Consider the following 25874-nt stretch of genomic DNA (forward strand, 5'->3'; position numbering starts at 1 on the left):
ATCACTCTTAATATGAAATGAGTAAAATTTCAGCTCAATCAGTGTTTTAGTTCTGGAGAAGATGATTTTTAGCTCACATTTGGTTTTACCAATGTGAGTTTATCGTATAGGCTGAAGTCGATGGCGTCTGTATGTATGTATGTATGTATGTATGTATGTATGTATGTACGTACAGTATGACCGTCAACATCAAAAACACGCAAACCGCTGGACGTTTCAGCTTGGTATTTGGTGTGTGGATGCATCCTGGGCTATAGATGGGATTTTGTTCAAATGAAGTCTGCATTGCCAAAATTATGCAAATGAGCTTACAAAATGTGAAAATGGTTAAGAATTAATAGCTCAAGAACCGCTTTTTTGATTGCTTTAAAAATTTGTATGCAAGTACCTTAGGTGAACCTTATACAGTTTTATGAATATTGTGCAGATATCCTTAATTTTGTATTTTTGCTGAATTTTTTTGTGATTTTTCTCATTTTCAGTAAAAATTCTTCTTCTCTGAAACCGCCAGCCCAATCGCTCTCAAATTTGTGTTGTCTCTTTGCAAGGGTGTTACTCTTCTAATTTGTTGAAATTATGACAAAATTGGGAAAATTACTATTTTTGTGCAATTTTTCATTTTTGGTCAAAAATCTTAGACAGTATTTCCTTTTTAAACCACTGGACAGACAGCTTTCATATCTGGTACACAGACGTACAGAGATGACAATAGTTAGATATGTGGAAATTGTCCTGAAATATAAAAAATTGTATTTTGAAGACAATATTGTCATTTTTGGTCAAGAAAACTTTATCTCAAAATTACTTGTTTGATAGCTTTGTAATTTGGTATAAAGTCCCTTGTTTGATAGCTTTGTAATTTGGTACAAAGTCCCGAAAGATGTTATTAGATAAATTTTCTGCTCAAAGTGTTTGGAAACCCCAAAATTTGTATATTTTAGGTACTTTTCTCAGTTTGTGACCTTAAATGACCTACACCAACCCAGGATATGTTGTGAGGCAGTTTCGAAGGCTGTGAACATAATTTTGTCATATTTGATACCAATTTGTAGGAAAATTTGATCTAGAAAACAAAGCTGAGGTGAATTTTTTCATTTTGGACCAATTTTTGCAACTTTTCTATGTAAGACATACAAGAACTGATGAGAAATTTGGATTCAGGATAATTCCAGATGTTGTAATCACCGCCCACAGTGGAAGGCATTTCACTATCTGTAACTAACTTAAGTGCTGTTTACATTAGAATGATAACACTCATGGCATTAATTAAAAATCTTCAAGGTTGTAAATGTACTGCCTGTCATTTGGTCTTATGTAATACCAAGGGGTGGAACATTTGATATTCAGGAGGGGGTAGGGTCTAGAAGATCGATGATGCAGCATTACTTTTTTACCAGATCCCTTGTGCATTTTTGCCCACTCCCACCTTTTCTGTTTTTATCAAGCCTTCTATGTTTTTTGTTGTTGACATTTGCTTATGTATTTAGGATCTGCTTCTCCCATTGCTATAGAAGTTGATATGCATGTTCCTAAAGATGACCTCCAGTACCTAAGTTGGAGACCTCATTTGCTTTTGTCATTCTTGTTTTTCTGGTTTAAATATTTCTTGAATGGACCAATTCAAACCGAATGTGAGCACATAGTGTCCTTGACGGTATTTTTAAAGATTGAATTGGTACTTTTCGAAAAATTTGCCCGCGATCTGACAGAATCTAGTAAAGCCTATATAAGTATTGAAATTAGAGTCAGTCCTTGGAAGTCAGATTTGTGAAAACCTATAAGGTGGTGAAATCTCCGATATATCAGGGCTCGACGTAAGGTCAAATCATCCACTAGCCCGAAGGACTAGTAGCAGCTCATTTTTAGTAGTCCTAAATGAAATCTACTAGTCCTGCTCAAGCAAAGCCAAATGTTGCTCTCATGTTGTAAAGAGGTGTACGGTATATGACCATTCTCATATTTTTTGTCGCAAAGGTTTTTAAACCCAATAACTGACTTTCATGCGAGACTAGCACATTTGCTTACTGCAAAATGTTTAACTTTGAATCATATATAAACCACAAAAATAACCTGAATGAAATGTCCTTTGTAGGAGGAGAGGTCATGAAAATAGCCTATTGCCATCAAGAATAAAATCAGACGCATGAATGAATTTGTTGGAAAATTCTTCATAGCTCAGGTAGTTCACCATTAATTTGCAAAGAACATGTTTGTTCATGGTGGGGACAGATTTGTTTCTCCAGAACTGAAATTCGTACAGCCATTCACAAATGTTCCTGTGGAGTGCCTTCATATTTTTGACATATATCACATTTTAAAATTGACCAGCTATTTTCTGCCATGGTCTCTCTGGCAATGGCGTTGCCATCAAAATTTCTATTCTACGAAATACTGATTAGCATTGTAGTCATGGTAACTCTCAGTAACTCAAGACATCTCCCTTTCTTTTGAGTTCATTTTGAACAGTGTTCGTCATCCAATCATAATGGTCAATATGTTGTTCTGTCCTTGTCTAATTGTTAATAATTTTCTAATGTCGATTGGCGCCCTATTTGCGCAAAATTTCTATTCTACGAAATAGGTTCGCCTAACTAGACTTAGGGGTGGACTTTCCAAAGTCGAACAGTTGCCTGGGGATTATTCTGCCCCGCACAAGGCAATCTGGTTGCTATCTACTTAACAGTATTCATCGTAGTATCTCACAGACTTCTTAACTGCTCTTCCACTCCTGGTTCTGATTACATCTGTTTGTTTTCCCTGAGCTTCTGGCATAGAGATATTTTCAACCGGTGGTTGTTGTTGTTCCACAGTGGGCGTTGACCTCTCCACTGAGGTTGGTGTAACTGGATCTGCTGACTCATCGTTGTCAAACATTGATAGATCCAGGGTCTTCCCCTCTGTTTTGTCTGGCCTTGACACAAATAATAGGTGTCTTCGGTTTCTTCTCAGAGTACCACTTGGTGTTTGCACAATGTATGAGCGTGGTGCTGTACCAGCTTGCAGTACCCTGGCTGGAGTTTTCCATCCCTTTTCTCCATCCAATTTCACTTGGACGTTGTCTCCAGGTAACAGCTCTGACAAACTTTTGGCTCCGTGTCTTTTGTTGAATGCTCGCTCGTATGCACTTTTTACCTTTTTATATGCAGCTCTGACTACTTCCAAGTCAGGTTGTCTTGGCTCTAGTTTTGCTGCTATTGTAGGCAATGTGGTACGAATTTGGCGTCGCATCATCAGTTGACATGGACTCATGCCGGTTGTTGCTATTGGAGTTGCTCGGTAGCTCATTAATGCAAGAAATACGTCATCCTGCTTTAGGATTTTCTTCGCGATGCGCACTCCACTTTCTGCCTCCCCGTTGGATTGTGGGTAATGTGGACTAGATGTGGTGCATCGAAATCCATACTTTCTGCCGAACTCTTTGAAATCTGCTGATGAAAACTGCGGACCATTGTCGGAGAATATTTCTTCTGGAATTCCCCATCTGGCACCAGATTTTGCAGTTTTCCAATTACTTGTTCGCTGGTTGTACTTGTCATATGTACGATTTCTAAGTATCTAAGTTTATCTAAGTATGCTGTAGTAGTCCATGACGACCATATATTTATTGTTGTTAAGATTGCATAGATCGACAGCTATTTTCTGCCATGGTCTCTCTGGCAATGGCGTTGCCATCATCGGCTCCTTTCGCTGTGTTGGTTTATTTTCCATGCAGAATTTGCAATTAGCTATCTTTCTCTTGATATCACTGGTGATGCCTGGCCACCATACTGCATGAATTGCTCGTTCACGGCATTTTGTCACACCTTGATGTCCCTCGTGGATTTTCTCCAGGACTTCCTCTCTCATTGTGGTGGGTATGACAATTCTGTCTTGATAGATGAGTTTGCCATCATTCAATGAAAGCTGGTTTCTCACTGAGTAGTATTGTTGAATTTCGTCTGGCACTTCTTTTGCTCGTTTTGGCCATCCTAGACTGGTATATTCTATTACTAACCTCAGTTGTTCATCATCCATCGTTGCTTGTCTGATTTCTTCCATCTTGTCTGGTTCCATTGCTTCCAGGTTATCAACATGTGCTTGTATTTCACCTTCCGTATCAGGTTTTTCTATACACTGAATCGGATTTCTTGACAGTGTGTCTGCCACTACTAATTCTTTTCCAGGTACGTATACTGACTTTGCATTGAATCCCATCAACCTTAGTAGTAAGCGTTGACATCTTAGTGGTTCCTTGTCGATATCTTGACTGTTGATCAGTGGTACTAGTGGTTTGTGGTCAGTCTGTAGTATGAATGACTCTAGACCAGTGATGTATCGGGAGAATTTCTCACAAGCCCAAACGCCTGCTAAACACTCCTTTTCGATTTGTGCGTACCGCTGTTCTGCTTTCGTTAGTGTACGTGAAGCATATGCAACAGGCCTTTTGACATCATCATGTTGTTGCAGCAAGACTGCACCTAGTCCGTAGCTGCTGGCATCTGCACTCACTATTGTTGGTTTGCTTGGGTCGTAGAATGCAAGTATTGGTGTAGTAGATACCAATTGCTTCATTTTCTGGAATGCTTCCGCTTGCTTTACGCTCCAGACCCATGCTACATCTGTCTTCAGTAATTCACTTATTGGCTGTATCACTGTTGACAAATTTGGTAGCTAGGAATTTTCCCAGATAGTTTACCATACCGAGTAGTTGTTTCAACTCGTGTTTGTTTGTTTGTTGGCGGTTTCAACTCTTGAATTGCCTTTACCTTTTCTGGATCCGCGCTGACCCCATCAGCGCTGATTATTCCTCCAAAGAACTTAATACTTGTTTTTCTTATCTCGCATTTACTCTGGTTTAGTTTCAGTCCTGACTCTTCAATGACTTGTAGTGTATTGTCGGAGTGGATGTCATGGTCTATCATTGTCTCGCCATGTATAATTATATCATCCATAATCGCTTCTGCTTTCTCATTGTCACGTAACAAGTCTGTCATCAAACGCTGGAATATTTCTGGTGCGGAGGTGATTCTGAATGGCAGTCTTTTAAAACAGAATCGACCAAATGGTGTGATGAATGTAGTTAACCTTGAACTTGCTGGATCTAATGGAATTTGCCAGAATCCACTCGAAGCATCTAATTTCAAGAAAACTTTGGACCCTGCTAGTTTTGGGGCTATGTCTTCTAAAGTTGGAAGCACATACCTTTCTCTTTTCACTTCTTCATTGAGTTTCCTCAGATCCACGCATATACGAACTTTCCCTGACGATTTTGCGACCACCACCATCGGGCACACCACTCTGTAGGTTCAGTGACCTCTTCGATGATTCCGCCCTCTACCATTCTCTGCAATTCTTCCTTTACTTTGGGAAGGACTGGAAATGGAATTCGCCTTGTTGTGTTGACGCTGTATGGCTTCGCTCCATCTTTCAGTTGTATCTTTACTGGCTTGCAATTGAATATGCCTATATGTCTCCAAACACGCTTTGGTTTGTTTGTTTTGGAGTGTCAGGCTTGACAACTTCCTCAGCTCTGATTACTAGGCCCATCTCACAAGCGACTTCTCGTCCGAGTAGATTATTAACATGGTCTCCCTCAATGACGTAGACCTTGGTATGATATATTTTCCCCTTGTGCTTTATATCGGCAATGAACCATCCTTTACAGTTCAGCTTACCTCCTGGGCTGATAAGATTGGTATCTGGGGGTTTCAAAATTGCGCACTTCGGAATGCGTTTGTGTGCTTTCTCAGTGATAACCGTGATGTCGGCTCCGGTATCAATCTTGAAGTTAATCACTTTTCCGTTAATCTTCAAATTTACCTGCCAGTCACCCAGTCTTTTTCCCAAGCTGGAAACTTCTCCGAGAAAAAGTGAATGTTTTACTGACCCAACTTTATCACCATTTTCGGCGGTTGTGACCTCTTTGACACCTTTACTTCTGCAGACAGCTGCAAAGTGTCCGGTCTTTTTGCATTTATTACACTGCTTTCCTTTGGCTGGGCAATCACCCTTCTCATGTTTACGGCCACACCTACTGCAGGCACCTCTGGAATTTTCCTCCTTTTTACTTCTATGGGGGTTTTTACCAGACCGAAATTTGCCTTTGCCTTTCTGTGCAAATTCATCTAGAGCCTGGGCTTTTTCTTGTGCTGCTACTTGGTGGGTCACTGTTTCAGAATACATTGCCATGTCTACAGCTTTTTCTACCGTTATGTTGGGTTTACACTGTAGTTTCCGTGACAGTTCTTTATCCTGAATGCCAAAGATTAACTGGTCTCTGATGTGCTCATCCCTGTCATCGTACTCACATTTGTTGACTATGTGGTAAAGATCTCTCACATATGCCTCCACGGTTTCCCCTGCCTTTTGTACGCGACAGCGGAAACGTGCCCTTTCATGGACGACATTGTTTCTGGGAACAAAGTGCTCATCAAATTTCTTCAAGACTTTCTCATAGTCGTTTGCATCTGCTTCTGCATTGAATTTGAATCGCGTGAGGATTTTCTCTGCCTCGCAGCTCCCATATGATAGATAAGAGAATTTACCTGGATTTCTCCGTCTTCTTTGTTGAGCTTTGTTATGAACCGGTATCTTGCAAAGCGCTGCTTCCATTCTGGCCACTCTAGGGGCTTGAAGCTGAAGTTTTCAGGAGACTTGATGTTCGATTGTGTTGCCATCTTCGTCTTCCTTTTCTCTTGGTGTTCAGTAGTTTACCGCTGCCACCATGTCATGAAATACGACGAGGCTCGATGTCGTTTTCAATACATTTATTACTAGCTCTACGAAAGCTATATACACAACTCAATTGACTGTCGACTAACTACCACGTGTTGCTGTCTCATCGAGTCTTATGTAAAGTAATCTGATACTGATACTGATTAGCATTGTAGTCATGGTAACTCTCAGTAACTCAAGACACTGTAAGGTTGCGAAATCTCTGTGATTTGACAATATGAGGTTATCCCACGGTATCAGCGCTTGGTTGGGACGTATTGCCACGAGTGAGGGTGCGAGCCGCATCACACGAGTCGAAGACGAGTGGGATGCGGCGCGCACCCTCACGAGTGGCAATACGTCCCAACCAAGCGCTGATATCGTGGGATAACCGATTTATTATATGCCCATGACCGTATATTTATGTAAAAGGTAATTAAAAATAAAGAAATTTTATTAGTTTTTGTCAGTCTTTCAAAGGGACTATGTTTTTATATTCTGCCGCTGGTCTGAGCGCATTGATACATGTTTGTTTACAACAGCTGATCACGTCGTCGATCGCATCGTGTCGAGTGTATACAGTCTAAACAGGATTATTTCAGCGCAATTTACCGCAGTTCAGAAAAGGAATGGAGCCAATTTACTTATTCTGGTCACCGTCCCGGTGGATAATTATTACACGGACAATATTGTAAGTAATAACTCTTGCTGAAACATGGCTGACGTGAACAGGAACGACGAAGTAGCGCGAAATACAACAGATTGTAAACATCAACTTTTCTACAACAACCTGTCCTGTAACTCTCTTTAGATCTGAAATAAAGGAACGTTAAATTCATATGTACTACTAATATGTTTCGTTTTATATTGGTAAATTTTGATTCAAGTGAAAAAGATGGATTCGGTCGTTAAATGCAAGATGAACATCATAACATCAACAACAATTGATGACGTATAACGTGTCGCATCAGACTGATGTTTTACGTTCCACGTCATGACGCGTCAGAGCTAGGAGACACGGATACGGTCATGGGTATATGATAAAATCTAGTATCATCTAGTATCAAAGCTAGAGTCAGTCCTTTGAAGTCGGGTTTGGCAAAACCTGTAATGTGGTGAAATCTCCGATATATCAGATATTTACCCGTGATTTGACAGACTCTATATCGTCTAGTATCGAAACTAGAGTCAGTCCTTGGAAATCAAGTTTGACCAAAACTGTAAGGTGTGAGATCTCCAACATCGGATATTTACCCGCAATTTGGCAGAATCTATATCGTTCGGTATCGAAGTTAGAGTCAGTCCTTGGAAGTCGGGCTTGACCAGAACTGTAAGGTGGTGTAATCTCCGATATATCGGATATTTACAGATTTGACAGAATCTAGTATCGTCTAGTATCGATATTAGACTCCCCAAATTGCCGATAACTATCTGGTAAATATCGGCCAGTTCACAGACCTCGTGTGACGTGGCACAGGGCAAGTCATTCTAGTATCGTCTACTATCGATATTATAGTCCCCAAATTGCCGGTAAACATCGAGTAAATATTGGCGATTTTACAGATCTTGCTTAACGAAACACAGGGCAAGTCATGCTAGTATCGTCTAGTATCGTTACTACGGCTAGTTTTCAATCGGGTTAGAACCCACAACATACGGCATCAGTCGCCTAGCGGAGAGGCCACAGAGAGAACCGCTGGGCTAAATCTCCACTCCCAAAAAAGAGTGGTTCAATAGCCGGCTAAGTTGTCACATTTTTCTGACTGAGACCGCTCCACACGTTGTAGAGTTGGTGAAGCATTCACGCACGCATGCTCACTACCACACATCGCACATACAAACTTTATCGAAGCGAAGAAATGAATTCATCGCTTTAACTGGGCGAACAATAACCTCAGGGATAATTCTGTCCACCAGCAAAGTTACCAACTTAGGATAGAAAATACGGCTAGTTTTCAATCGGGTTCAAACCCATAACATACGGCATCAGTCGCCTAGCAGAGAGGCCACAGAGAGAACCGCTCGGCTAAATCTCCACTCCCAAAAAAGAGCCCCAAAATCGCCGATAAATATCGGGTTAATATCGGAGAATTCACAGATCCGGCGCACCGAAGTACCGGTACAGGGCAAGTCATGCTAGTATCGTCTAGTATCGATATTAGAGTCCCCAAATTGCTGATAAATATCGGGTTTATTTTTGGTGATTTCACAGACCAGGCGTGCAGTGGCACAAAGCAATTGCAGTGAAATTCAATCAAGCTGCAGAACAAGGTGTTGTTTTAATCAATATGTATCAGCGATTTTTACGACATTAACAGCTGGACTTGATGTGGTCTTGTCTACATTTCTAATCAGCTACATGCTCTCAGAAACACAACACACCAGGGCCACTCCATGCATGTCAGATAGAGAAACATAAACAAATCACCACACCTTGCAACAGGGCTCGACATAAGCGCTAGCCCACTAGCCCGAGGCTAGTAAATTTTCAAGAGGACTAGTAAAAATGTCTTCGGAGGTAGTCCTGCGGACTAGTGCAATTTTCAAGTTCCGTACAGCTGTCGAGGAAAGTTTATCGCTACAAAACTAATGGGACGCCGGGCCACTCATTCGATAAGAATGAACCACGCCTCGATCATTTTATATAAAAATAAACTAACTTTTACCCAAACAAATTGGACAGTGAAACAGTGAAGCAACTTTATTGATCACCAACTTAAAATGAAACAGTTTACCTGCTACGGAGAATCAAATTGTACTGTACATGCCAGTAACATGGCCCGGGGAAACACGGCTCAATGCAACACTGAGCATCAAACAGAATTGTCTGCACGTCGTGTATTTTGGTTTGCTTGAAGCTCATCACTTCGCCTAAAAACATGAGCAACCCCACAATTTCGTTCAAACACTGTATCCTTGCCTTTCAAAGAAGATTTTTCTCAAGATTTCTTCAGGGGCATTCCCAAACAACACCTCCGATAGTTCGTAGCCAGCTTGACCCTGCTTTAGAATGCCTTCACATGCTGACCTCCATATATAGTCAAGACCCCCTAGCTTGATTGAAGCTGATCTTAAAAAGAGCCATCTGGCTTGCCAAAACAGTGCTATGGCAAGTTGCTAACTGCTTGTACAGGTGAGGGAATTCCTCACCGATAATAACTTGGTGCTAGCAACTTATTGTTTGCCATTTTAGTGGAAAAGTGTAAATTATTGGGGCAATAACAGTGAAGTGAACCTTAAAACAGTAGTGAAAAAAACAACATATGAAATGGGTGTATCAGACTGTTGTATCCAATCACTTCTGGGAGTCATTGGCTATTTTTGTGCTAATCACATTGTGTTACAAGTAACTGGCAAAAACTCATAAAGACACAAGCACATGAAATGGTAAAATGCAACATTTTTACTATAAAAACAAAATTTTTCACAAACCATTATTACAAATGAGAGGTCCTCCCACAAGCTGGTCAATTTTAAAATGTGATATATGTCAAAAATATGAAGGCACTCCACTGGAACATTTGTGAATGGCTGTATGAATTTCAGTTCTGGAGAAACAAATCTGTCCCCACCATGAACAAACATGTTCTTTGCAAATTATGGCGCACTACCTGAGCTATGAAGGATTTTCCAACAAATTCATCCCTACCTCTGATTTTATTCTTGATGGCAATAGGCTATTTTCATGACCTCTCCTCCTACACAGGACATTTCATTCAGGTTATTTTTGTGGTTTATATATGATTCAAAGTTAAACATTTTGCAGTAAGCAAATGTGCTAGTCTTGCATGAAAGTTAGTTATTGGGTTTAAAAACCTTTGCGACAAAAAATATGAGAATGGTCATATACACCTCTTTACAACATGAGAGCAACATTTGGCTTTGCTTGAGCAGGACTAGTAGATTTCATTTAGGACTACTAAAAATGAGCTGCTACTAGTCCTTCGGGCTAGCGGATGATTTGACCTTACGTTGAGCCCTGTGCAATGTCATGTATCTTTCTTTTTTACTCGTGATGAACAAGTGAGCGTGCATTCAGACACCTACATATAAAATTACCCGAACAGCTTCATTTATGATCCTTGACACTCACATATCAGCTGTGCGTAGACCCCAGTAATTGTGCCCTGGCGGGACCTTGTCCCACTCTTATTCAGTCAATCACATCAGTCGGCCACCCCTTAAAGCTAGTGGCACACTCCTCTAAGTACTTCTGTGGCAGTATACTTGACAACGTCACCTAGCGTACAAAAGCTGGTCGCCAAAGTTGCCTTACACAAGGGGCTGAGATTAGGGTTCATGTGACTGCTAGCTGAATTTGACAGAGGGCATTGCAGTCTGTTGTGCCGTCTTTGACTTTCAAGTGTACAATATAACATACATCGCTGATCGATCTTCTGACTGATGAGGTTTTAAACTGCAGCTTTATGAACATTGGGGCGACTTAACCGATCCAAATGCCTTTCGCAAACTTGAAAGTGCTCGCACTAAGAAAGATATGAGTAAAATGTCAGTTGAATCTGTGTTTTGGTTTTTGAGAAGAAGATTTTTAAAGATTAAATTGCGATTTTCGCTATATCCCATACGGCAAAGAAACCTCCTGACTGACCCAAACGCCTTTCGCAAATTAAAAAGAACTACCAATATGATAATGAGTGCAAAATTTTAGTGCAATCTGTGTATTAGTTGTGGAGGAGAATATTTGTAAAGATTAAATTACGAGTTTCGCAAAATCAAATATGGCAGCCAAACCATGTGACCCATCCAAACACCTTTCGCAGACTTGAAAGAGATCGCACTTTAGATGATATACATAAAATTTCAATTGAATCTGTGTGTTTGTTCTGGAGTAGAAGATTTTAAGAGTAAATTATGATTTTTGCAAAAATTTAAGATGGCGGCAAAACCATGTGGCCTTTCACAAACTTGAGGAGAAGATTTTTAGCTCATATTTGGTTTTGTATATAAATACCAAAAAGAGCTTATATGATGAGTCTGAGTGGCGTCTGTATGTCTGTATATTTGTGGGTATGTGCGGATGTATGTCCGTCACACACAAAGGCTCCCATACCGCCAAAGCTACCATCTCAGTATTTGGTATACAGGTAGATGCAGGGGTCAATTGAGATGTGAATTTGTTCAAATGAACACATCAGTGTCAAAAATGTGCATATGAGGTAAGAAAAAGCGAAATCCTACAAATGTGCAGGAGTGATGGCCAGAGTCTGAAACAGGCTTGAGTCATTTCCTGTCATTGTTTATGAACTGTTACATATTAACAGACCAGATCACACCATAGACAGTAGAGGGGGGGGGGAAGACTGTCTATGGTCCAACTGAGAGGGACTAACTGTTTCTGTTATGCATGTTGCTAAAGTTGAACTCCAGTACCTAAAGTTTCAGACCTTATTTTCTTTTGTCATTCTTTTTTTGCTGGTTTAAATTTCTGGTTGTACTGTGCAGAAATCATTTTCATAACATCAGCGTTGAATTTTCCTGCACTGAACAGATAGAAACAATATGTATTGTTGATCTTTGGTACACATACTGGTATATACCAATTCTGATCAAATTTTAGCGACACCGAATAATTGCGGTATTTTTAAAGATTAAATTACGATTTTCACAAAATCCAATATGGCGGCCAAACCACATGACCGATCAAAACGCCCTTCGCAAACTTGAAAGAGATAATACTAAAGATGATATATATGAAATTTTAGTTCTATCGGTGTATTGGTTCAGGAGAAGAAGATTTTCAAGGATGAAATAACGATTTTCGCAAAATCCAATATGGCGGCCAAACCACGTGACCAATCCAAAGGCCTTTCGCAAACTTGAAAGAGATCACACTAAAGATGATATGTGTAAAATTTTAGTTGGTTCGGTGTGTCGGTTCCTGAGAAGAAGATGTTTGGAGATTAAATTGTGATTTCACAAAATCAAATATGGCGGCCAAACCATGTGGCCGATCAAAATGCTTTTTGCAAACTTGAAAGAGATCACTCTAAGGATAACATGAGTAAAATTTCAGCTTAATTGGTGTTTTGGTTCTGGAGAAGAAGATTTTTAAAGATTAAATGAGTATTTTAGAAAATCCCATATAGCGGCCAAGGTCATGTGACCGGACGCAATTTTATTTGCAAATTCTAAAGACCTTAGGTCATGCTTGCTATACAAAAAATTTCAAATAGACTAGACCCCTAGGTCTTCTGGAGAAGCCATTTTTAGGTTTTTGGAAAATCCAATATAGCCGCCAAGTCACGTGACCAATCAAAATTTCAAGGGTCAGGTGCACGAGTACTAATTGACACCTGTTAGCCCTGTAAGTTTGACAAGTTTTCGTTCAACCGTTTAAGAGATCTAGGTGAGCAAAGAAACGGCAGAAGAAGAAGAAGAGGAAGCAGAAACAGTAGAACTCGAGCAATAACAATAGGGTCCCAGCCGGTCGGCTTTGGCCCCTAATTAAAGCTGCAAGCAGCATTGATGGGGCCCAAGCAGTTAACATGATTTCAAGTTCTTTCACTGATGATATTATGTGCAAAATTTGAGCTTCGAAAAGTCTTTTGGTTTTTGTAAGGAAGGAACATGAACATGAACTCATAGTTACCGTAGGTTTCACTGGTAATCGTAAATTTTACCAAAAATCTAATATGGCGGCCAAATGAAACTGGCCCATGAAGAGGCATCATGGGCCAGTGGCTAGAGCAGTGGATTCACGATCACAGGATGGTGAGTTCAAGCCCCGGCAAGGCCATGGTGTTGTGTCCTTGAGCAAGGCACTTTATTCCTCATTGCTTCTCCCCACCCAGGAGTGATGGGTACCTGGTAGGACAGTGGTTGTAATGTGTGCAAGGCACTTTATTCCTCATTGCTTCTCCCGACCCAGGAGTGATGGGTACCTGGTAGAACAGTGGTTGTAATGTGTGCGTTTAGCTCTGCTGCTTATTGCTCCCCAGGGAGTTGAGTGGTATTATATTAGGTCCAGTGACCAGGGGTAATAATAATTGTAAAAATGCCTTGAGCAGATGTACTTGTGGATTTGTGTGCTCTATAAGAACCCAATATTATTATTATTATTATTATTAAATTGTTTGACCGATCCAAATGCCTTTCACAAACTTAAAAATGCTAACACTAAGGATAACACAAGTAAAATTTCAGTTAAATTGGTGTTTTGGTTCTGGATAAAAAGATTTTATAGATTAAATTGCAGTTTTTTAGCTCACATTTGGTATACCAATGTGAGGTTATCGTATATGCTGAATCAGTTCATTTGCATCTAATTTGCATGTCTGTATGTATGTATGTATGAATGTCCGTCCACGTCAAAAACACCTAAACCGCAGCACCTACTGTCTTAGTATTTGGTGTACAGGTGCACCTAGGGGTGGAGATGTGAATTTGTTCAAATGAACTTGTCAGTGTCAAAAATATGCAAATGAGGGGGAAAAAAGGAAAAACCCTGCAAATTACTAAAACTCTGTAACCGTTGGTCAGATAGGGTTGAAACTTGGTGTGCAGGTTCCTTTAGGTATTCTAAATCAGGTGTTTAAAATTTGGGATGAAATTTGTATGTTTCTATTTTTGGGATAATTTTTTCAGTTTTTGGTCAAAAAATGTTTTTCTCTGAAACCACTCATCTGATTGCTTTGAAAGTTGGTATACATGTTCCTCAGGATGACCTCAGTTTGTATAAATTGAATTGAAATTTTCATATTTGAAATTTTAGGGCAATTTTCCGAATTTTTGGCCAAAATTTTTTTTATTCAAAAATTACTAATCTGATAGCTTTGATATTTGGTATACAGGTTCCTAAGGTTGATCAAAATCAGTTTTACGAATATCGTGAAGATACCTTGAATTTTGTATTTTTGCTGAATTTTTTTGGTTATTTTTCTCATTCTAAGTAAAATTTCTTCTTCTCTGAAACCACTAGCCCAATTGCTCTCAAATTTTGATTGGATGTTTGCAAGGGTGTTACCCTTTTAACTGTTGAAATTATGACGAAATTGGAAATATTACTGTTTTGGGGCAATTTTTGTCATTTTTGGTCAAAAAATCTTAAAAAATTTTGTCTTTTTAAAGCCCCTGGACAGACAGCTTTTATATTTAGTGTACAGATGTCCAGGGATGACAATAGTTAGATATGTGGAAATTGTCCTGAAATATACAAATTTGTATTTTTAGCTCATATTTGGTTTTATATTTAAGACAATATTGTCATTTTTGGTCAAGAAAACTTGTTCTCAAAATTGATCGATCAATCGACGATAGATCTGCTTGTCTCATTGCTATAGAAGTTGATATGCATGTTCCTAAAGATGACCTCCAGTACCTAAGTTGAGGACCTTATTTGCTTTTGACATTCTTGTTTTTCCTGGTTTAAATATTTCTCGAATGGACCAATTCAAACCGAATGTGAGCACACTGTCCTTGATGGTATTTTTCATTATAAGTGTGATACATCCAGAAATCCTACATCAAATTTCATGAAACATGGATCAGATATTGATCTTCAAGTAGTGTAAAACTGCAGAGTGACATCCTGTTGATAAATTATTTATTGACTTATTTAATGACCTTTTGTGATTAGGGTGGCACCCCAGACTGGCTGAATAGGGAAACAATGTTTGTAATGAGAGATCTATATTCTGAATGACTGCACTAAATTTGATAAAACTTGCCGCAGATGTTGATCATACAAAGATTTACCAGTCAAGAAAGGTGTTTTAATTTTAGAAGTATCAATGGCTATTTACAGGAAGTCTCTTCTTTACTGAACATGAGGACATTTTTGGTTCACATCTGGCATTCTGACTTTTTTATGTCAAGAGCCATTACTCAGACTTGCCTGGACCAGTTTCTTGCATATAATTTGAATTTTGACATTTAAAAAGGCAGGGCATGACATACCTAATTCTATCAAACATGGTAGAAGGACATAACCCTATGCCACTACTTGTTTACAATCCAATCCAATAAGGGCATCAGTCACAGACAGGGCTTTGGTACCCACATTCCTTGTTTCATGCGCATCATATCGACTTCAATTTTTAGTCACTTCCGGTGACAAAATCCCAATTACAAGGGGGGACTATGTCATTGTCAATGACTTGTTAAGGATTATACTAGGATTTTTGCAAAATCCAATATGGCAGCCAAATCAAGTGACCAATTCAAATCTTGTTTGCAAACTTGAAAGATATCACACTTAAGATAATACGAGTAAAGTTTCAGTTCAATCGATGCATTGGTTCTGGAAAAGATTTGTAAATATTAAATTGGTATTTTTGGAAAATTCAATATGGCGGCCAAAGTCACATGACAGCATTCGATTTTATTTGCAAATTCTGAATACTTTAGGTCACGCTTGCTATGCAAAAGATTTCAAAATGACTAGTCCCTAGGTTTTCTGGAGAAGCAAATTTTCAGGTTTTTTTTGAAAATCCAATATGACCGCCAGGTCTCGTGACCATTCGAAATTTGTATACCAAGGTGCACGAGATCTCATAGGTACCTTTTAGGTCACGCTTGCTATGCAAAAGATTTCAAAATGACTAGTCCCTAGGACTAAGTTTTAGAACTTTGCGGTTAGCGGTCTTTGAGTTCTATGTCAACAAAAACGGACCGGAAGAGGAAGAAGAAGAATAATGAACTCTAGTAAAACCCGTAGCAAACCCGATAACGTAGTAAAAATTTACCGATAATGTAGTAAATCAACTGATAATATAGTAACAAACCGATAACGTAGTAGTTTTTTCTAACCGATAACGTAGTAAAAATTTACTGATAACGTATTAATTTCTCCTAACCTATAACGTATCAACAACTTTACCGATAACGTATGGGAATAGATTCATAGGGATAGATCTATCGTCGATTGATCGATCAAAACCCGTAGCAAACCAATAACAATGTAAAAATTTACCAATAATGTAGTAAATCAACCGATAACGTAGTAACAAACTGATAACGTAGTAGGTTTTTCTCTATCCTCGATCGATCGATCAATCCATTGATCAATCAATAGATCAATTGATTGATTGATCGATGTATTGATCTATCAATTGATCGACTTTTCTATTGATTGAATAATTGAATGTATTGATCAATTGCTCGACTGAGAGAATGATTGATAGATCTATATAAATATATATATATATATATATATATATATATATATATATATATATATATATATATATATTTATTTATTTATTTATTTACTGGCTGGGAACAACGGGCTTTCGCCCAATTACAGTTCCAGCAAAAGAAAAAGAAACTAACAAAGAGCACAACAATGAAACAAAGACAGTAACAACACAGTTAAAAAAAAACAATCAATGGTAAAAAATACAGATCTAAAAAGAATAAACATTATTAAATAAAAATCTGCGAAATTGCCCATAGTTACAATTAAAAATATCAAAAGTCTCATTGTTTAAAATACTATTCAAATTTTTCATAGTTCTTTGTAAAAATGCTGAAGAATGAGCAATGACTCTTGATACATTAGGTTTAAAATGTTGTTTTGAGCGCAGAGTGCGAGAAGGCACATGCAGACAGATACGCTCTAGAATTTCGGAGCTGTTATAAAAAGAGAACATACATTTGTAAAAGAAGGTGGCATCCATAAAACTCCTACGCTCTTGTAGAGATGGATTTTGAAGAAGGTACAGAGTTGGTTGTAGTAGCCAGATGAGTAGGTTATGCCAGTTTTACCGCACAAGTATTTGAGAAATTTACACTGAACTCTTTCGAGACGGTGAATGAGATACAGCTGGTGTGGAGACCATACTTGACTGGCATACTCAAGCTGGCTCCGGACAAGTGTTATATACAGGGTTTTGAGAGTGTTGACATTGCTAAAATTACGTGAGTTACGTTTTATAAAACCTAGCAGCTTGAAAGCTTTTACAGTAATTGTATTAATGTGCGCAGAGTAGTTTAGATTTTGGGTGAGAAGAACACCAAGGTCTTTAACTGATGTTACTCTGCATAAATTGTCACCATTAATACTATAATCATACATAATGTGAGTTTTCTTGTTCGTAAAGGAAATAACCATACATTTTTTTAAATTCAGTTTTAGTTTCCATGTCGTGCACCATCTCTCAATGTGGTTAAGGTCTTGTTGGAGAGAACTGCAGTCCGAGTTGTTAGAAATTTGCCTATACAATTTTGAGTCGTCTGCATACAATGACATGAAACTTGAAACTGAAGAACTAATATCATTAACATAGAGAACAAATAGAAGCGGACCTAACTGAGACCCTTGAGGTACACCAAAAGTTACTGTTACTCCATGAGGAGAAGTACCCATTAAGTACCACACGCTGCACTCTATTACTAAGATATGAGTAGAACCAATTCAAAATGTTACTATGAATGCCAAAGTGGGAGAGTTTATGTAGTAGAAGTCTATGATTGACTGAGTCAAAGGCTTTACTGAAATCAAGGTAAATAGAATCAACTTGGCCACGATCATTAATAACTCTGGATAAATGGTCTGAGTAAGAAACAAGGTTGGTGACAGTGGAGCGCCCCCTAACGAATCCGTCCTGATTGTCGGCCAGTGCATTCTGCACGTGATTATAAATGTGGGGAACGACAGCTTTTTCAAAAACTTTACTAAAAATAGGGAGAAGTGAGATTGGCCGGTAATTACAGGCCTCATTACGAAGGCCAGATTTATAGACCGGAACAATATTACCTCTTTTGAACATATATACCCTAACGGAATCGGGAAACTTAACCTTCGCTCGCGGCAGTCTTGCGTGGCAAATTCGAGTACTCGACCCGTATACGCACGCGCGCCTTAACACGAACCCGAGGATGTTTTACTCGACCATGCCATTACCGGGCATTTTTCCCTAGGGTAATTTTCGAGTAAACTTTTATAATTCCCGTGCGCAATGCGCCCTCATCAGCAAAACTAAATGTACGATGCATTGCAACTACTTGGTACTACTTTGCAATCATCATGATCAACCCCTCTACACTGGTCGGAAACACAGCAATTGGAGTTTAAATTTGTCAGTCGAACATACACGGAGAATAGGAGTTTATATGTATATGTGTGTTAGTTTGAACTTTGCAAGTGGAGATTATTGCCTTGTAATTGTCGTTTCAATATGATTCTAGCGACCCGGGCGTAGGGACGGCCTGTTGAAGATCGCCTGTAATTTTCATGTGAAAAAAAAATCTGTGAACCCGAGACAGTAAGATTTGAAGGGACTGAGTTACTGTTACCGGCTGTCCCGCAAGCCGTGTGGCACAGCCATGCCATGCGGAAGCTGAATCGGATCTCTACATAAAGGTAAAACCATGGACGGTAAGAAAGACGTCCATGGTAAAACTTACCTAGTACATTTACCTCAATGATCTCCGCGCAAGACTTAAAGATTCCGGCCGGCCGGCGCGGCCTCGCTACGTTGCAACCACTGAACCTAACCCAGCTTCCATAATGTGCAGCGATCACAGTACGTACCACAGGCAAAATGAAAAACTTTATCCGTATGCATCAAGCTGGCAAGCCCAATAGCAAACTCACCTCTTGGTTGGATTTCGCTGTTTACTTAATTTTTGTGATAAATTAACGATGCATTAATTATCGGACTTGAACAATTGAAGACGTAGACGATTAGGCTGATCACACAGCTTAGAGGTCTCCAATTTGCATCGACAGTACGTCAAGGACGATAAGAAAGTCATCATATGTTTTACTAGTAATAGAATACGTAATAATTGAAGTGATCAAGACATAAACTTTACTTTTAAACATGGTGACTGATGAGTTTTATGCAGCGTTGTTGTACGGTCCCGTGTTTTGTGCTCGAGGCCCGCTGCTCCTGCACTAGCAGGTAACTACAGCCCTGGCTACGATGCTGTAGCTGTATGTTCCCGGCGTTGTTAAACAATTTGTTTATTTTACAACTTGGATACTTTGTTGTCCTGTCGAAAGTTTTCAGTTTTGTACTCGTCCAATTTTGGAATGTACGACACAGCATCGTACGCAGGGCTACTAAACTGCCCTGTCTGTTTTGACCAAAGTATACTGGTGTCATGGTTGTGGTCACCTCGACCAAGCCCCGGTACAAGATTCACTTAGACCTTGACAACTTGCTTGGGAGGGTTGATGGTATTTCTATGAACAATATGCTTGCTTTAAAAAAATTAACACTTTAATAGGCAAAGTGCGGGCACCATGATAGACTTAGTTCAAGTCGGTGAATTTTACTCAACTATAATAAAACACATGAATCACAGACTTGAACCAAGTCTAGCACCATGACAGCATCTGTGCGTGATCAGCGTGGACATGGAGCGAGAGTCTCCGACCCTCGAAACTTCTTGCTGCTAGAGCCTGACGCTTATGACAATAATTTATTTTGTGTTGAGGACGACGAAAACAATATACCTGCACCAAAAGATTGTGATTTACACGTGTTTTAAAGGACGAGGGTCGAAGTAACCTGCACCCATGGAGCGGTCAGTTTCTGTGGACGGCTATACGTGCTCTCCCAGACGTCCACAATACCGTGAACTCTGAACTTTAACAGCGACCTACTTATATTGACACCGAGTGTGACCGAGGCCGGCCGGCGGCATGGGTTTTTTCATCACCGTCCCTCCAGGGACGGTGTGGTTTCATATATCTGCTTGAACATGGCTCATCAAAGGAGATTACATAATATTGAAGAACAAAAAAAACTTAAAAACTACTTTGAAAAGCTGAACAAATTTATTACAGATTAACCTTTGGGACTTTATGATAATAATCAAAGCAACAAATTGCCACAGTTATATCGAGGACGAGTAATTTTCCTCTGGGCATTTTAAATTGAATAGTCACACGACACGTCCTTGAGTTTTAAAATATATTTTAAAGCACGCAAGCTTACTTGCGTAGTGACCGAAAAATATTCAAAGAGCACTAAGCCGCTTACTGTTGCCGTCTGATTGTCTTTGGGTGAACTTTTCGATAACCTAACCTTTAATTTTTGAGGTGAAAAAGTCCCGACTTACACAGATCTTTTGAGTTTGTCAGTGTCTTGCTAGTTTTTGTGATAGGAATACATTGTAAGATATGCTTGTCGATGTTTTTACGGGTAAGTACATGCCATTGGTTTTATTATTACTTTTCTATGTCGGGACACTGCCGTTATCATTTACGTATATTTTGTTAGGAAATGATCTACTGAACGAATTTCTGTTTTTCAGACGGTAAATGTATGATGTCGATGAAGAGACATGGACTTTACGTCCCAGTGTTGATGTCGCCTTGTTCGCTATTAAAGTCACTTTCTTCTTTAGGCCTAAATGTTACATCGTCGTATCGTCTTTTTATCGGGCTAAAGCTATTTTGGTGGTGAATGTACCGATACTTACACGGCGATTTTTCCCCGTTTTCAAAACAGTCGTATTATCCGACCATCGTTGGATACTATGTCACAATATGTGTATCCGGTTCATTTAATTCCGAGGGGAATAAATATAAAGTTTCAACACCGAAATTTCACTTCTTAAAGATTACGAGCATGGTGGTACTATTTGCATGCTGCGATTGGAGGTGTGCACTGAATAAATCTGTTATGCTGATTATCCCTTGCTCGTTCTGCTAGTTTTCTATGAAACTTAGGGGCAAAGAGAGTTTGCTTCGGGTAGCTTTCTTGCTTTGGTGTATAAAATTTGCCCCCACTAACGTTTGATATTCCTCAAAGATCCTCTCGACTTCGCGATTGCACCGACCCCCTGACGTACTTAATATGCTTTTTCGCTGTTTTATAGTGAGGTGGCCAAACCTATCATCGCGAGAACTGTACAATCAACAACCGTGCCTATGAACTGAGGGAGGATATAATATAAGCTATGTAAGGCAACGATACGCTTAGAAAAAGTGACGAACTACGAGCATTATTTGTGGGAAATCAACTGACCATGACTACAAAAATATCAACTTCATAGTTATATACCCTAGAAATACCAGGTTTCACTGATTTATCAAAGCTATCTTCGATCTGTCTTGTTTTCGCGACAACATTTATACCGCAACTCGTATGGGAGAGTGGTCAGTTTGTTTAGCCTTTGGGTAAACTTATCAGTGACTCAATTCTTCATGTTTTGGGGTTTTTTTGTTTTTTTCAGGGGGGGGGGGGGGGTTGTGTGTTTTGTTTGGCGAAAACTGTGTTCTGACCGGCACTTGCATGAGCGAATGGTATACGTGTTTGCAGTGTTTTATACTTGAGGTCTTTTACCCCCCTTAAAATTAGCGAATGTATTGGCCATTTCCTTCTGTGATTGGAGTAAATTATAAGACATGCTTGTCGACACCTTGTAGTATTTGCGAGTTCATGGTTTATGTTATTTTTATGTCGGGATAACTTGGCCGTTACTGTTCATTTATAACCTTAATTTGCTTTGAATTTTGTTACTGAACTATTTCTTTTACTTTTAGCGATCAGACGATATATGTAAATCCAATGATAATATTTTGTAATCTCAGCTTAGATTTCTCCGTCACATGTTGATCAATTTTTTCGAGTGGATCCTTCAACATAATGGGACTCTACAAACAGGCAATTTAGTAGACTGTGTTATGAATTTCAAATCAGTAATCTCTTGAAAAAGTAGTGAATTCTATGTGAAAAATGACATGTATTCCGCATGTTTCATAGAAAAAACCCAAACCCTGGAGAAATCTTCCAAAATTCACAACTAAACCGAAAAGAGTCATACTTGGTAAGATTACACCGTCCCTTCATACGGTGGATTATGCTCGACCACTGCCCTGTCCTCAGATAATGCGTAATTGCGTGAACATAACCCGCGTACGCGTGGACGGAAGTGCTGAGTGTGTGCAAGACGTCCTGTCTTGCAGCCAACGCCGATGCGATGTAGCTTTCGCTTATATACCCTGGCGTAAAGCGAACGGAATGCGTATTTTGTATGTCCTTAAACAACCACATACACCTAGACAATGCATGTCCGCTATTACTGTTGTACAACGCGGCACAGAAAACTTAGATTTTGTTGTGAATAGCCGAAGGTCCGTCTTGTATCATCAATGTGTACCGTACATCAACAGTGGAACGCGCGGGATTACTCACAAACATGCGAGGTCGTGTCCCTGGAGAATCAACGTCAGGTCTGTGAATCGCCGATATTTCTCGGCGATTTCGGGACTCTAATATTGATACTTTACGGTACTAAAATGACTTGCCTTGTGCATCTGCCTGCCAGGTCTGTGAAATCGGTGATATTAAACTCATATTTATCGGCAATTACGGGACTCTAATATCCATACTATAGATGATACTAAAATAATTTGCCTTTGTTTCGGCACATCGGGTCTGTGAAATCGCGATGTTTATCGATATTTAGACGATACTAAATTGTGTCAAATTGTGGGTAAATATCCGATATAGGTTCCTATATCAGAGATTTCACCGCTCAACAGATCTTGACAAACCCGACTTTCAAGGACTGACTTTAGCTTCAATACTAGATTTTGTCAAATCGCATGTAAATAACCGATATATCGGGGATTTCACCACCCTACAGATCTTGTCAAACCCGACTTCCTACTTGAGACTACTAGATTTTGTCAAATCGCTGGTAATTATCCGATAACCACCTTACAGATCTTGTCAAACCCGACTTTAAAGGACTGATTCTAACTTCGATACCAGACGATACTAGATTTTGTCAAATCGCGGGTAAATATCCGATATATATCGGGTATTTCACCACCTTACAGATCTTGTAAAACACGACTTCCAAGGAACTTCGGTACTTGACGATACTAGATTTTGTCAAATATCGTGGATAAAAATCTTATATCCAGAAGCCGTAAATATTGGATATCATATAAAAGTCCAATGTCGCGGTGTCCTTCAGATCTCAGCATTACAGGTGCATAACATTTCTGACTTGTTTTTGTCATGTCGGGAGCTAGTCCTTATGAAGTAAAAGAAAAACAAAGCAAAAGGAGAAACCTCTCTGCATTACTTTTGTGGGAGACCAAGGATGACAAATTATCTAACTTATAGTTGCTTGGCCAAAGTATTTCCTTTGCCCAGATTATATGGACAAGTCCTACGGGCAAGTGTTTTTAATTTCAGGTAAATTAGGCAAGCAAGCCCTTGCCTATCAGCGATTTCACAGACCCAGCGTGCCGAGACGCAAGACAAGTCATTCTGGCATCGTCTACCCGGTAGTATCGATGTTAGCTTCCCAAAATCGGCCGGTAAAATCGATTGGTATGTATAACACAAATATTCTGGACGTCAAACTTCGACTGAGTCAGTGAATATCTGCTTGTCAAAATTGTGCAAAGTCACACCTTGCTTCACTGAGTTGTTTGAGCCTAGCCTCCCTTACCAAAAACATAGCGCTATTTTTAGTAGGTGATAGCGGTATTTTACAGAGGTGACAAATAGGTGACAGAGAGGTGAAAGTTTTGTGTATAGAGCTTTATTTCCAACTGAAACAATGGATATCTACTTGAAATCTACCTACACCTATTACAAAACTACAAGCTAACAAGTAGGTCTATCATAGGCGTTAAGTAGTAATTTCAACGAAATATTTATGAGATGCAAATTAAGTCATTTAAATATCTACGAAAATCTACTGCTCACCTACTACTTGCCTCACCTGGAAAAAAAGGATTTCAACCTACAGAAATCTACTAGTCACCTACTGTGACACCTACCTTGTACCTAGTTCAGACCTACGACAGACCTACTAAAATGCCTACATAAATCTGCAACACACCTACTTAGATACAACTAGCACCTATAAGTGACCTATGATAGACCTATGTATGTGACCACAGTAACTACATTCTAAAAAGCACGGAAATGCACATTTTATCAAGTAACATATTACAATTTATGAATTATGAATTTTAGCAATCTTTCGTTCGAAACTTTCACAAGAAATTTTTTTTTTTTATATATGTGATTGTGCTTAGACTCCAGTTAACTTAAATGCTTGGCTTGTTTCTATGGAATAATATACGTCACTTGAACTTTACCATGGTATCATCCACAGACAAACATCGCACATCGCTCAGATTTACACATTTTCTAAGATTATACCGGTGATCATGTTCCACTAATTCGACGAATTTTCCAAAGCTTGTCAAATGCAGGATCACCTCTTTTATGTATTACTCTGTCACTGTCAACAAAGTGAACATGTCTCTCGGCACAGTAGCACTGAAGGCAAGAACTGGATCAAGTTGGCCAGAAATTCAAGCAAAAATATTTGAAAAAACATACATACTGATACATATCAACCAGACCCATTGTGGTGTTAGTCCGAAACAAACTTGAAAATGTTCAATCAAAAATGTTCCGGGTTCTCAAGATGTTCTCAGGCCATTTTGACTTAGAATCATTTTGCTTCGCCTCCATGCTGTTCAGTTAGTTCGCGTATCGTTCTATTCCCACATCCAACTCATTGTACCTCCATGGCTTCGGGTAACGATGTAGTTCAATATTACAACAGGTACCGTCATTCTCCGATTACGAACTTCCCGCCATGACCAAACATCAATGTTCTTATCGTCAAACCATCTCTCGTTTCAAATTCATGACTCCACTCACCCAAATCGTCGTCAGAATTACTGCAACTTGAAGTTGTTGAAGCATACGATGCTGGTCTTGAATCGATATCAGCGTTATTTCCGGGTTGATCATTGCTGCACCGTCTTTGTCAACTTATTGTCAGACGATTCATGGCAATCACATAGTCGAACCAGAGGACTGAGAGTACATGTCATCCTCGATGTTTGGACTTGGTAAAACCATAAAATGAGTCACTGCTGCTTACACACAAAAAATGTCAGCAATGCGATGTCCAACCTCCGTGCTATCGCTCAGATCGGCCAATTTTAAGATTTTGGTTGAAAACTCAGTGCAATACGGAACCAAAACAAGCGCAAAGGTCACATAAATATTCACCAGCCTGCAGCCGACAAACTTAGGCCGGGAAATCCCCTAAACAATGATCAATTGGGTGTACCCCTGTAGGCAGAATTCTTTATTCAAATAGGGTTTAAAGTTCAACTACGGCTTTTACGTTTGTTCTCCTGTGAGGGCGCCTCAATTTTCCTTTAGGTGTATGACAGGTCATGATAGTTCTATGTAGGTGTGCTTTACCTACACAAA

The 25874-nt window shown here is 39.4% G+C and overlaps 1 protein-coding gene across 6 annotated transcripts in view; it reads left to right on the forward strand.

The window, feature by feature from the left end:
• LOC139139392 (general transcription factor 3C polypeptide 3-like) overlaps positions 1 to 25874 on the forward strand; it is a 500706-nt gene that overhangs the window by 347966 nt on the left and 126866 nt on the right. For 4 of the 6 annotated variants that reach the window (XR_011553793.1, XM_070708295.1, XM_070708297.1 and 1 more), the window contains one exon: positions 23820 to 23957. The exons of the other annotated variants lie outside the window; for them this stretch is intronic. Coding sequence is in view for 3 of the 4 variants with exons in the window: in XM_070708295.1 (XP_070564396.1) it covers positions 23820 to 23957 (138 nt within the window). In the remaining variant the exon portion in view is untranslated. The remainder of the gene's footprint in view (positions 1 to 23819; positions 23958 to 25874) is intronic. 6 annotated transcript variants of the gene reach the window in all.

The sequence above is a fragment of the Ptychodera flava genome, chromosome 8 (genome assembly GCF_041260155.1).
Source record: "Ptychodera flava strain L36383 chromosome 8, AS_Pfla_20210202, whole genome shotgun sequence".
Taxonomy (NCBI): Eukaryota; Metazoa; Hemichordata; class Enteropneusta; family Ptychoderidae; genus Ptychodera; species Ptychodera flava.